The 14,965-nt window shown below is 39.1% G+C and overlaps 1 protein-coding gene across 1 annotated transcript in view; it reads left to right on the forward strand.

The window, feature by feature from the left end:
* SLC26A7 (solute carrier family 26 member 7) overlaps positions 1-14,965 on the forward strand; it is a gene marked incomplete at both ends in the record, with an annotated part of 71,299 nt that overhangs the window by 18,059 nt on the left and 38,275 nt on the right. Inside the window, 2 exons of the mRNA XM_082499245.1 lie at positions 3,560-3,736; positions 12,057-12,217. Of these exons, the coding sequence (XP_082355371.1) occupies positions 3,560-3,736; positions 12,057-12,217 (338 nt within the window). The remainder of the gene's footprint in view (positions 1-3,559; positions 3,737-12,056; positions 12,218-14,965) is intronic.

The following is a 14,965-nucleotide window of genomic DNA, read 5'->3' on the forward strand; positions in this document are numbered from 1 at the left end:
GGAATGGAATGGAATGGAATGGAATGGAATGGAATGGAATGGAATGGAATGGAATGGAATGGAACAGAAGAGAATATTTCGATTGGAAAGGACCTGCATCATCTAGTCCAACTGCCTGACAACTTCAGGACTGACCAAAAGTTAAAGCCCATTATTAAGGGCATTGTCCAAAAGTCTCTTAAACACTGACAGGCCTGGGGCATCAACCACCTCTCTAGGAAGCCTGTTCCAGTGTTTGACCACTCTCTCAGTAAAGAAATGCTTCCTAATGTTCAATCTAAACCTCCCCTGGTGCAGCTTTGAACCATTCCCATCTGTCCTATCACTGGATATCAGGGAGAAGAGGCTGGCACCTCCTTCTCCACTTCCCTCCTCAGGAAGCTGTAGAAGGCAATGGGGTCACCCCTCAGGCTCCTTTCCCCTCAGGCTCCTTTTCTCCAAACTAGAAAAACCCAAAAGTCCTCAGCTGCTCCTCATAGGACACGCCTTCCAGCCCTGTCACCAGTTTTGTTGCCCTCCTCTGGATGCATTCAAGGACTATCACATCCTTCTTCAATAGTGGGCCCAGAACTTTGGGCCCAGATAAAATGCGTATCGTGATTCAAAAAAGAAAACTGATCAAAAAAATCCCTTCATAGCTCAACAGGATAATTAAGGGGACTGCCATAGGGGAAAATTTGGCACTTGAAAAATAGAAAGCTTGACCAAATGAGGTAAGCAGGAAAGCCATGAAATGTGGTAGGTCAAGCATATGCAGGACATTTAGAAGGCTAAAAGAAGGAATTTAAAGAGTGCTATAGAGAGGATGATCAAACGGATAATTAAAGGTTCTTTAAATACATAAAAATAGGACACTGGGAAGGAAACTGGTGGACAACTTTCTGACAAAGGTGTAACAAGGCCATAGGACTGTCAAGTTACCAGTGTAATTTCACTGTCAGAAGGGCTCTGGAGGGAATCCTAGGAACTATAGACCTGTCTTTCACCCCTATTATAGTCTATAATAAAAAATAAGAATACTGAAAGATATGTGTAATCAGAGTCTGTTGGATAGAAGTTAATGTTACTCCTGTAAAGGAAAATCTTACCTCACTAACCTCCTAGTGTACTGTACAAATGCCACTAAGCACATGGAAAAAGGAAATACTTGGAATATAAGATATCAGAATGGTCAAACAGCTACTGATAAGGTTCTACACCAAAGGTTACTAAAGAAACTAAGGTGCCCTTGTGGTAGAAGAAAAGTCCTTTTACTAATTATTAGTGGGTTAAAGGATAAGAAGCAAAAGATAGGACTTAGTGGTCATTTTTCAGGGTAGAGGTGTCCCTGGTAGGTTCCCAAAGAATTAATGCAGGGAAGTTTACTCTAAGAAGGCCAAGGTGAAGGTACAACAGTATTCACCAGGTCCTGCAACAGCAGAAATAAGGAGAGCTCAATGAAACTGGTGAGAGGTCACTTTAAAAGATTTTTAAAGTATAGATTGAAGAAAATACTACAGCAGATGGTGAACTTCTGGAACCTGCTCCCAGAGGGAATTGTGGAGGCAGAAAATACAAGCAGGTTCAAGCAGAGTTTCAACAAATTCATGAATGCTAGTCTATAAACAAAATCTAAAAGGACCAGATAGGATGTACTCACTAACATCCTTAACACAACAGCTATGGATGCTGGGGAAATGGCCTGCGGAGAGCAGCCAGGCTCGTGTGCTTTCCCTCGGTAACACCTCTGATTGCCACTGCTGGAGGCAGAGTACTGGGCAAGATGGACCACTGGTCTGGCATAGTAGTGCATTTCTGATGCTCTTAGAGCTCTGTATGATGTTTGTGCTTTTTAGTATTGAATTGTCATCCTCCTTTATCTGTGTGTCATTAAACTTTCTTTACCCCTCTGAGCAAATAAATGTTTCTGTCATATTCTGCCTCCATTTATTACAGTGCAGATTGTCTGAGTTTTTGAACATACACATCCACTAACTATATTGGGCTAGGTATTATGTATATTGCATGAATTAATTGCACTAGAAATTTGAATGGTGAACATTTAGGTTCCTCAGACAAAAATACCCAGGTGAGTCAAAAGCATTTGTGATAACTTGAAATCATTGTGAATTGTTGTGTTCGAACCTCTTTTGTTAACATGTCTAAATGAATGTGCTTACAAAAAAATTGATATTTACTTCGGCTGTACAAATGGTATTTTACATTAAGAAATGTGTGCTACATAAAAATGATGGAACAGCTTTGTTCTGGGTGTCATCTCAAAGCACCTGGAAGAAAAGAAGGTTATCAGAAGTAGTCAACACGGATTCACCAAGAGGAAGTCATGTCTGACTAAATTGACAGCCTTCTATGATGGGGTGACTGGATGGGTGGATGAGGGGAGGGCAGTGTATGTTGTCTACCTTGACTTCGGCAAGGCTTTTGACACTGTCTCCCACATCATCCTCATAGGCAAGATTAGGAAGTGTGGGTTAGATAAATGGACAGTGGGGTGGATTGAGAACTGGCTGACAGATAGAGCTCAGAGGGTTGTGGTTAGTGGTGCAGAGTCTAGTTGGAGGTCAGTAACGAGTAGTGTCCCTCAGGGGTCAGTACTGGGTCCAGTCCTGTTCAATATATTCGTCAATGACATGGATGAAAGGATAGAGTGTACCATCAGCAAGTTTGCTGATGACACTAAACTGGGAGGAGTGGCTGACACGCCAGAAGGCTGTGCCGCCATACAGCGTGACCCGGACAGGCTGGAGAGTTGGGCAGAGAGAAACTTTATGAAATTGAACAAGGGTAAGTGTAGGGTACTGCACCTGGGGAGGAATAACCCCAAGCACCAGTACAGGTTGGGGGCTGACCTCCTGGAGAGGTCATCCTCCCCCTCTACTCTGCCCTGGTGAGGCTGCATCTGGAGTACTGTGTCCAGTTCTGGGCTCCCCAGTTCAAGAAAGACAGGGATCTGCTGGAGAGGGTCCAGCAAAGGGCTACAAAGATGATTAGGGCATTAGAACATCTCTCTTATGAGGAAAGACTGAGGGACTTGGGTCTTTTTAGTCTAGAGAAAAGAAGATTGAGGAGGGAATATTATTAATGCTTACAAATACTTAAAGAGAGAGTGCCAGGGGGATGGGAGGAGTCTTTTTTCAGTGGTGCCCAGTGATAGGACAAGAGGTAACGGGCACAAACTTGAACATAGGAAGTTCCATCTTAACATGAGGAGGAACTTCTTTACTGTGAGGGTGGCAGAGCACTGGAACAGGCTGCCCAGAGAGGTGGTGGAGTCTCCCACCCTGGAGACATTCAAAACCTGCCTGGATGCCATCCTGTTCAACTTGCTGTAGGTGATCCTGATCTGGTGGGGGGGTTGAACTAGATGATCTCCAGAGGTCCCTTCCAACCCTGACCATTCTGTGATTCTGTGAATACCTTAAAAGTTGTTCCTAGCTTGACAGGAATGCACAAAATGACACTTTCACTCATAACGGCAAAGTTTTGAAAAAGAGACCATGAGTGATGAGTACAGACAGATATAGAATTATTGGTGACTAATGTGTGGCTTTTTTTATAGGAACTTTTGCTTTAACTTCCTTAATATCTGCCAACGCAGTTGAGCGTCTTGTTCCTTCAGTCAGCACTAATTTCACTACAAACAATAATTCAGGAGCCTCGGGCCTATCGGAGTTTGAAATGCAGAGGATTGGAGTTGCAGCAGCAGTTTCATTTCTGGGAGGAATCATTCAGGTCAGTGGTGAAAATGTATGTTACTGATGCACTGCGTTTGTGACAGCTATGACTTTTGTACATTTTTTTTTTTTCCGCTTATCTGAGACAAGTTGACTATGCGTCTGGTCTGATGCTCATGAATGATGAAACTAATGCGTTTTAAGAATTTGCTGCTCCTTTGTCAAGATGTAGTAGTTGTCTGTATACATGCTTGCAGGGTGTTCAATATGAAGTAAAACCACATTCTGTCAGCTTTAATATAATATTCAGTTGCTGTTGGTGCTCCCTTTCCTTCTCCTGCAGAAATAAAACATGAATCAGCTCATGGTAAGCACTGACATATTCCTGAGGTTTCCTATTGCTCTTGGCTTGAAGACAAATACTATACAATATTCAATAATTAAAAACAGTAGGGAAAACATCTTTAAATTCTCTTCAGAGTTCACACACCCATCGTTAAAGTGAAATAAATTAGTAAAACAGATGTCTTCAAATGATTCTCCAAAGCTTATTTAAATGATCAGAGGTCTTTTAAAATTTTTCTCTTTTCCTATTCTGACCACAAGCGCTGAATTCCTTTATCCATTGCCAGTTGCTTAGGTCTTCAAAGAAAGCTTCCCTCTTTCCTTGTAAATATTAAATTGGTAGAAATGTTCCAGCACTCGACTGCAACACCTCCTGGGTACCTGGCCTCCTGAAATAAACTTGGACCCCGGCTCTTGGTAGTTTGGATCCCTCTACCGTGCAGGGGACGAGCAAAGGAGCCCAGAATGGGTTCTCCAGTGCCCCGCACGCTTGGCAGCATACGGGGCATATGCTTATGTCAGTAAGAAATATCAAGAAGCATGGTAATTTCTGTTGCATTTTTTTCATTCTTTGGTTGGTTACAGAATTATGACTTGGGGCAGCAGCGTGAGGGAAACCCTACGGACAGCATACGGAGCAGACCTGATGCTGACTGTGCCTGGCTGCTGCCTGTGCTGTCCCATTGCACCAGTGTGTGCAACACAACACTGCACCACGTGCAGGTTGCTTGGAGCAGCAGAATCCTTTGAGCACACACAGAGCTCTTCGTGTGGGAGTGCTGTGCTCACAGCCTGACACTCTCCTTGGCTTGTGTGTGCAAGGCCAAAATGTCTCAAGCAGGAAGTTTGTGCCTGCGTTTGACCTAACTTCAAAATCCAATGCAGAAATTTTTTGCTTAGCTGCTGCCGAATCCCATTAGGGGTGTAAATCCTCTAGACCTCTTGCTCCTTCAGTCTGAAAAGTTCTGCTTTTTCATATACTTTCAACCGCACCAGCTGACTTACCTCAGTCTATGTCCTGTTTAAGCCTGAGTGGGAGGAGAAGAACTAGAAAATCCTCTGCTTGCGTCTTCAAAGCAGGTTTGATAGGGAACCATGCCACATGTGTGGGTTCCTACACCAAGTTAGTAATGTCACTTACATTAGAGTCATACTAATACAGCTGATGCTTGTAGTGCTGCCACTAATGTTCCATGCAAGTTTCATGGTTAGAGAGCAGATTAAAATAATTATTTCCCACACCCTAGAGGAATGCCTTGAAGCTACTGATCCACAATAGTCACGTGAAAGTCTGGATCGAGGCTTTGATTAAACTTTGCCTTCATCCCAGGCGCTGTCAAGCGTGGGACTCCATGTTTCTCGTCATCATTCCTGTCTCCTGGCTAACAGTTCCCAGATAAGGTGATGGGGCACATCTTGTTGGTAATGGAGAGCTAAGTCAGTGACCTGCTTCTGTTTATCAGCCTAAACTAAAAATTAAAGAATAGCCTGGACTAGATGAGGTGCTCTGGGACGAGAAGAAAAATATGGTGTATTTTGAGGCAACAGGTTTCTGTTGAAGACATCCTGAAATACAAAGTAGAATTGTCAGTGTAGTTGAGGTGGGAGTTCTCTGGGAAGGGAGCAGACCTGTGTTATGGGTCTCTGCCCATGAAACTTGCTTTATACTGAAAACAAATCAAAATGCAGTGCTATAACCAGCTGCTAATTCCACAAAAAGGACTGATGCTATGACTTTTCCATACCTTGGGCAGCTTCCACAGGAGGGATGAAATGTCTCTCTCCAAACAGCTGGTTCCTTCCTAGAAAGAGTAGGTAAGGACCTGAACCTCCTTGGCCAGAAAAGCAATTTGATACCGTTTTTCCAGTAGCCTGACTAAGTAGACTAATTAACAAATAATGTTACAGAAAAAAAAGGGAAAAAATATATAAAACAGGGAGTCACAGAAGAAAGACAAAGGGAAGAGGTGTGGTTTTGGGCTGAACTGCTGTTGGCTGCTTTGTGTTTTGTGAAGACCACAAGCGTGCACTCGTGTGTGAGGCAAGCTCTGAGCAGGCTCTGGGGATCTCAGTGCTGTCAAGATATAAAATAAATTGGAACTGGTTTCTGATCATCAGGAGCTTAAAAGATTTGAAATTTGGGGCTTAGCTGCCTAATGTTTTTCAAGTAATTAATTTCAGATTCCTCAATGTTCATAAAAGAAAGAAGATACTTAGTTGTCTTAAGAGACATCCTGATGAAGAGAACATAGTATTAAACCAGAAAATAACTAAACATAAAATAAAAACTTTAATTACCAAAAGCATTTAATATAATGCATTCACAGAGACTATTTCATTTTTAAGAGCAGAATGGAAGGTATAATTCAGATTTTTTGTTTATGTAACTGCTACTCTATAAAGATAAACAGGGCATGGAAAGCTAATCAAGTTAATGGAATTATTCCCTGATATTAAATACCTCAGAGGTATTGATGGGGAGAGGAAATGACAGAACATAACAGATGCTTATGGAATGATTTTGTAATTCGACTTGGATGATGCCTTTACAGCACCAAAAAATCATCAGAAAAATATTTTGGGTAAGATTTTTTTTTTCTTATTAGTACATTATATGTGCAAGATTACTTGCATAAATATATGTCTATAAGAAACCCCAACATGCTAAACTGAAATTCAACATTAAATTTGCTGACTAAATAGAAGAAAGCTGCTTGCAGTTCAAAGCAAGAAAAAAAAAATCCTAGAAAAAAGGTTGTATTCTCTTCAGAAACACAGTGCTACAAACTTCAGGTGTGATATTACTCTGTAAATGAGAAATGGCTCGTTATTGCATTCCAGTCTTCTACATTTTTACTGGTAAGTTTTTCAGCTACTGTATTTCAAAAACTTACATATAATTAGTTGCTGATGTACATTATTGGAAAGAAAAAAAAATATTTCATGTTATCTGGAGAAAAAATTTACATGTTTTATTATCAGCTTGTTTAATATTGAAGAAGCACATTTGAATAAGAAGTGTGTTTTTGTAAGGCTAATATTCTTGTGCAAAGCTTTGTTTCCCTGTGGGGAAAACTGTGCTGCACTATTCTATGTTATGCATAGTTATTCATGAAGTACAAACACGAGTCTTTACTATACAGCCATCATCAGAAAAAGAGTTCATTTTTCTTTCGCAGTGGAAATAACTTCTTGCAGGCTCATATTCTGTATCTTGAAAAGGACAACTAGGCTGGACGGGAGTCCTGGTTCCCACAAATACAGTACAGCATGCTATGTGTTAGTCCAGAAAGACCACAGAAAGAAGTCTTTTCAGGTCCTGGAGTGAGGAAAGCTCACCCCTCACACCATCAGAAGCTACCAAATACTTGCAAGCCACCCACAATGAAGTTAAGAGCTGTAATTCAAAAGACCAAAAGCTCTTAATTATAACATCTGTTGAAACAGGCCAAAAAAATTTTAAACTGGTGACTCAGTCAAGCTGAACTGTCCGTGTCTGACTGTTCATCTCCAGGTGGTCCATAGGTGTCTTCACTTTTGCACCCTCTGATTTTGCTGTAACCAATACAACGTACGAAATGAGAGGCTCACAGTCTGTGCTGTTTCCTTTCAAGAGATATTGCCCTTCGCTGACCTCGTCCTCTTAATCCATGCAGCAAATGATCAGAAAGAGTACCAGCACTTTTTGTTTGGTTTAATGGTGAAAAAAAGACGCACCTTCCCAAATGTGGAGTTTTGAGGGGTTTAAAATTCATTCTCCAAAACGGAATTCACGCGGCAGGTAACGTGATATCAGCCTTTCAATTACGGTGGACAGAAAGTTTGAGATTAGTGATTTCCAAAGTGCCTGTTATGAGATAAAAATTTTTGCTGGCCATAAAGTTAGATTGCCTCCACAGTGAGAGTGGAATTTTCACAATAATAATCTGAGCACGTTGTCATGGGAAGAAAGTATTGAAAGTGGAAAAGAACCAAAAGGACTTGAATTAATGAACATGAGGGCTTTGCTTTTTCCAATTTCTCATTTCTCTTCTCCTGGCTAAATCCCCATTCTCCTCTTCTACTTGTCAGGGTAAAATTATGGAGCAGTAAAGACAGCTGGAGAAAAGGTCCCCTTTGCATTATCTTTCTTCTGTTCTCAAATTTAGTTTTAATCTTTTCCCTGTACTTTATTTTAGAAATACCACTTTCCACCATTTCTGTCTAATCACTTGGTTTTATAATTTGCTTCCATTATCTTTTCTCCCTTACTGTGCATTGACTCAAGGCTGCATTCCCTCGCATTCCCCCTGTGTTTTGTTTTGTTTTTTTTTTTTTTTTCCTTTCTATGACAAATCCTGATTTCTTTCACATGAATTTAACCATGACTGTATACCTGGTGAAAGCAAAATTCATCTCAAGAAAGTTATTTCTTAATGAGCTTTTTAACATAGTGTGGTGTACTGAAAAATTTGCACAAAGAAAACAATAGCTATGCACCTTTAAAATAATTTTTGTACTGTGATTGTTCTCTCTCTGAAATATTCCTTCAAATTCTAGGAACAAAATTTTGAAAAATGAAAAATTCTGGAGGCAATCTTAAAGTATGTAAAAATGTTGTTCCTTTTACAGTTTAAGAAAAGCCCGGTATTAGTACAAACAACGAAGAGAAACCTATTTGCATTTGGCATTTTTTTTGTACTTTTTTTGTTACTGTTCTGCCACTTCACCGTCAATTTTCCCTGTATTTTTTCTGCACCAAGAAGGAAGAAAAATGATACAATATATCAGCAAATAAGATGGGAAACCTACATCAAGACCACGGCAAGGATTAAGCAGATCGTTAGAAATTGCTTTAAGAATATTGAACTTTCTACATTTGGGTTATTGCTTAGTAGGTGAAAGTTTTTATGTCATAACACGAAGTGATGCAATCGCGCTGTCAGCTCAGCTTAGTTTCAAACGGTGTTTATGCAAAAAGCAGAGGCAGCCGAGCTGTGAGCTGTGCCTCTGTTCCCGAGCACGGAGGGTTATCTGGAGAGCTGATCTGGGCCTGCATAAACGCTAAAATTATTAAGTATCCCTGTCAAGAAAACCCACGTGCAACTAGATTGGGGAGGCTTGGTTCAAACCAGCTTTTTGCCCCCTCTTCACCCAAGCAGTTTCTGTACAGTACTCGTGTTGGGAGGACGGCGGGAGTTTCCCACATCAGCTTATGCTGGAAATTGCACCCTCCTCCCTGGATGTTTTCTGCTCTGGTCGCTTCATTGTTAGGTCTTCACCATGGAAGATATATGGATGCACCTTAGATTTGTTTAACTCTAATGCCAATAAAGACTAGCAGGTACATGCTGGTGAAGCACTGATGTTTCTGGAAGTCCTGAGCTACCTTCTGCGGTAAGAAACAGGAACCAGCGCAGGCTGCTGCTTGTTTAGCTGAGTGGCTGCAGAAATTGTCTACCTGAAACCGTACTCATGGTTTGGATGTATTTTACATAACCCACCGTTATAAGCAAAAAATAAAAAGTATGTTTGAAATATGACCTTTTAATTACTACCTGTGAAGCAGAGTCACATCCCCCTAAAATACTGAAGATATAAAGTAAAAAAAAAGAAAACATGAGTGGAGCTGTAGTTGCTAAGTTCTGCAATCATGACACCATTTCCCTGTAATTCACTGTAATAATTTTCTCAGAAATGCCAATATTAACTAATATTTCTCTGTGATGTTATGTACTTCACAGAATTGTCTTCATGGTTTTGAATCCACAGCTAAATAAACATCCATCTCATTCTCTGGAAACGCAGCTATTACACAGTTCAAAATTTCACATCCATATAATAAAACGTGATCTTAGGAAAAAAAAAAAAAAAAACCAAACAAAAAATCACTAGGGAAGGGAGAATTTGTTTCTTATTGAACTTTGCTACTGTGAACATTGTTTTAAATATATGAATAGGCACACCGTTAGAATAAACAGCTAAACAAAATATCTGAAGTTCGTAATTATTGGTTTTAGGCCTGACTAACTAAATTACTACTCACTGATGGTATAACAGTAATTATCATTATTGGGGTCCAATCTTGAATGGCAATCAATGTTCTGATTGTTCATAGTACAGAGCCATTCACACGCTATTAGTGGGAAACAGAATAAAAAAAAATCTCAGATTTAATCTCAGATGGAAGAGGAAATCGCTCACTGTAGGGTTTTGTGGTAAATTAAAAGCCATTCACTTTGGTATTTTGTTTCTTTTGTGCTATTATACTCATAGCTAACAGCATACAGGTGAGATTTGTAGTGAAAAAATAAAGGATGTCCAAGCATAAAGAATGATAACTTTTGGAAATTTTTCTTTTAGCTTGAGAACAAAACAAAGTAAAGCAAAGCAAAGGAAATTGTGATATATTCCAAAAGGGTGATATTTAGTATAGTAAACACAAAATAATCCTCTTTTAGAAAGTATTGTACCAAACACCTCTGTGCCAAGTCCATGTAACTTTTCGAGCAGAAGAATAGCAAATGGAAAAGTTTATCGAAGTAAGAAACTGCGCTTTTTTGTCTGATGAATCTGCAGAACTAATTGTAAGGGGAGATAATTTTGATCGAACTTAATATCTTAATATGGATGAGAAAAGGATTAAGTGTTATGCCAACCACAGTAGTATCTATAGGTATGTAACAACCTTGTTCAAAGAGTTAAGAGCTGTCAAATCTCATTCTTCAGAGGGAAGGAGTGATTTCAGTCTAAGACAAGGGAAAAAAACACGGTAGTACACAATAAGACTCTGGGTATTTGTCCCGTATTCCTATGAAGTATCTACAATAGTTGTAGATTCAGCTGTACCCCAGATTCCTGGATTATATGCCTGTAGTCTGAAACAACTTCTGTAAAAATGGCAACAATGCTGAAATAACCTTCAAGGTCAATATAGCTGAGCCAGTCTACTCTTTTTTCTAGCGGAGAAATCCAATTTGTATATGGGATTGTGTTTATGCAATTGGATGTTGAATTTTTCTTCCTGTTTTAAATTTTCTGGTTGTATACAGATATTCTACTTTAAGCTAATTCAATTTCTCAAATGCACAGGAAGTGGATTTTAAAGGCCTTTAAAATAGTTTACTTCTACTACAGGTTTATAAAGTTTGTTCATAACTATATAAACATCCCTGTTTCTTTGTATTTTTATATCCTCCATCATCTGAAGCAACTTCTGTCGCTCCCTTACCTGAATAACTGCAAAACCAGAAACCTCAATGTATGAAGCTGATGTAACTAGAGGCAGTGGACTGGTGACACTTGACGTATTTGATATTACGATATTGTAGCATGAGAGCACCAAGTATTATGTTATATCGAACCCTATGCGCAGGGTCAGGGGGATATCAGGAGGCCACAGGTCTGCTGGAGGAGTAAAGCAGTTGTGTGACTGTGTGGGAAGGGAAACGTGATGGCGCAGCAGCCCCGGGGCAGGGCAGGGCTCCGCCGGATGACGGAGCTCTCACGGCGAGACTCATCTCTCCGTAGTTTTAGCGCCTAATAAATTTGGCAGCTGTTGAAATGACTAACGTTGGGAATCCTGATATATTAAGTTGGCAATCAGTAAGCTGAGCCAAGATACTGCCCTTTGCCTACTCAGGCTGCATAGCGGTGGGGCAGGAAAGAGTCTTAGTGCCACCCTCACCTTTTGAGTTGCTTTATTTCTGATTGCTGTGTTGAGTTGATGTTTTTATAGGGTTTATTGTGCTCCTGTATTTGAGAGGGAGAGAATAATAAGCACTGCACGAAGACAGTTTTTCTGAGCCTGCATTCGATACTAAACTAAGGTTAGAGTCTGGTAAACTAGCGATGTGAATAAGGCAATGCAGGTAAACCCCCAGAGCTTCTTCAATGGCTTCCATTTTTAGCTAGATGCATCCTTCAAAGGACTTCTGCTTTCTGTCTTTATCTGATTTATCTTACAGTATGTTAAAAGGACCCTGGCTCAGTGTCTCATCACCAGGAAGCTGCGTTTTATTGTAGTTGCTGATACACATACTTTTGCCTTTTAGGTAGCGATGTTTATGCTGCAACTGGGCAGTGCTACTTTCCTGTTAACAGAACCAGTGATAAGTGCGATGACAACAGGAGCAGCTACACACGTCGTGACTTCACAAGTGAAGTATCTGCTGGGAATGAAAATGCCGTATATATCAGGACCACTGGGGTTTTTTCATGTGAGTTCAGTAAAAGAGATGGTTTATTCCATCAGCTAACATTTTCTTAAATAACTACGCTATTTGGCTATATATAAGTGTAAGAAATTTGTTACGCATGCGTGTGAAGGAACAGGAGATGTAATACCAAAGCATTCATCTTGGTAGGTCTGTTTGTAATAACAGGTTAGGAAAAGCTGACGAAGAATTAGCAGGAATAGGTCTTATTTTGAAAGGATACAGTAATAAATTTAGAATATGTGTATTACATCATCAGTAATTCCATTCATTAGCCTGAGCAATTACACACTTGTACAGTGAGGGTTAACTCTTTCTGAATCATCATGTGGGAAGGATATATCGCCATATATTCAACATGTGATTCTAAACATATTTTCTTCATATTTTGCCGAATGAAACCTGACCATCATTGTGGTAAAAGGAACACGACCCAGGATTTGTAGAACTCCTATGCAAAAAATTACCCTAGATACATTACTTATTGCTTTTTGACATGGTATTACTTTGCCATAAACACAGCAAATGTACAGCTTTAAGGCAATTTTTATAAAATACATACTGCTTTTCATACAGTATCATGGTTACTCCCTTTGGAAAGTAGATATTGTTGGCTGAAACCTTACAGGGCAAAGTTGTATAATCTTATTGCAGAAAAGATATAAGAACATATTCTTTGAGGTAACTTCTTCCAGCAAACCATGAGTTTAGGTGCTGTAAGCATAATCTCTTGGCAGAAGCATTATTAGTATTACATTAGTATCTGTCAAAATAATATTTTGATCATAATAAAACTTTATTTACTCGCTGAGGTGATATTTACATCACACTGATAGCAATTAATGAAGTCATTACCAGACGAAGTGAGGCTTCATCTAGTTAACCACTAAATTAGGACATCATCTTATTTAAAAGCACTGACAAAATTCTCTTGCACTTCACTGCTCCTCATTTTTTCCTATTATTTTGGGGGATTTGCTAATGTGAACATCATCATAAGATGATGTTGCTTTTTAGAATTTTATTTCATAGTATTTTATAAATTTGATTATGTTTCATATGTATAATCCATTTGTAACTTTTTTACAGGACCAATTTGTTAATGAGAATTAGGTGCATGTAATAAACACAAATAATTTTATCTTGTTAGGACGTAACTAAAAGTGTCATAGCTGTTGTTATGAGTAGTAAGTTAGCCTGTGAGACTATTACAAATGATTTATCATATATTATAATATTTCTTAATTCTTTAAAAACCTTTTCATAAATGTTCCTTAATATAAAATGCGACTAGCCTCTTTTTCACGGTGTTTCCATGGAGACTATACTTGCATATAAGAATACTGTCATCTTGTAGAGATGACTGGTGTTAAGTAGCACAGCCAAGACATAATCAAAACCTACATTATGAGCAATAATAAAGAACAGCAGTGATACGAAGAAATATTTCCACGTTGGTGTGCTGATGATATCATAAATGAGGTCATTCAAATGCTTTGAAAGAAATCTATTCCCTTATCCCTTGTATTTTTTAATGTATCTGAAACAAGTTTTTTGCCCTTCACTTCGCTTTTGAAATCAACTCCCTTTGAACATTTTCCAACAAAAAATTTTCTTGATTTTTCTAAGGTTCTGAATTGCTCTGTAGAATTGTGTGAAAACAAATGAACAAACAAAAACCCCTCTGTAAAACTTAAAAGAATAACAAAAATGGCTCCATATTTGGAAGGGACAATTTTACCATGCAAGAGTTTTAAAAGGTTTCTGGTATCTGTTCAGACTTGTGGATTGCTCTAAGAAGGTCCAGTATCTCCATCAGAAGCACCAGATTTAAAATTTAACAATCTTTTTTTTTTTTCTACGGTGGTAGTTTTACATGAAAATTATACTAATTAGATATATGTTAGTGTGCATACGTAACTAGAGAGTGAAAGGTAAATTTGGCATGTCTCTCCGGACATGTTCTTTCCTCTGAATTCTTGAAACCCAAAGACTGGTATTTTTGCTTACACTTTTTTTTCTTTCTCCACTCCAAAACACCTCCCACTCACAAAGCTGATTGCTTTGCCTCAGGCAGCCTTTGGGTTGGCAAAGCAAGAATAAGAATGTTTAATAAAGTGTGATAGGAGAGTTGAAAGTAAAGCAAGCCAGTGAAATGGATTCTTTACAGCAAGTGAGATCATGATTAAATATGTAAAAAGGAACTTTGTATATGGAGAACGAATCTACCACACCGGCATTGAGCCTGTGGGACTTTTGTGTTTACACATAGTTCATGTAATTTATTAAATTTAATTTTCCCTGTACATGGTTTGTAACGCTGCAATTGAGCTGAACATTGCAGCGTGGATTAGTATTTTACAAATGGGAAAGGCAAGGTGAAGGTGAAAAACAAAAACGGCGAGGCAAAACTACATGTGAGATGTCATTTTTACAAGGGACAAGAAAAGTGTCATCAAGTTTTACGTAGTATCCAAAACCAGAAAAACATATCAATATTTGCCCTTTATCCATGTGCGGATAGGTGTATCCTTCCACAAGTTTCTGAGAAAATGCAGCACTGCAAAATGTACTCCTGCAGTGTAACAAACCTACTTTGCAAACCGCAGTCTTTTGTGGTTACGTTGCAAGTTTGTTGCAAAATCCTTGTGATTGTGCTGCAGTTAGCTGAAAAAAACTTCATGTTCTGACTAGCAGTCCTTTTTATTCCTTTCTCTTCCAGTTTGTTCCCTATAGAGTTCACAATAGTTA

The sequence above is a fragment of the Vanellus vanellus genome (assembly GCF_965231255.1).
Source record: "Vanellus vanellus genome assembly, chromosome: 2".
Taxonomy (NCBI): Eukaryota; Metazoa; Chordata; class Aves; order Charadriiformes; family Charadriidae; genus Vanellus; species Vanellus vanellus.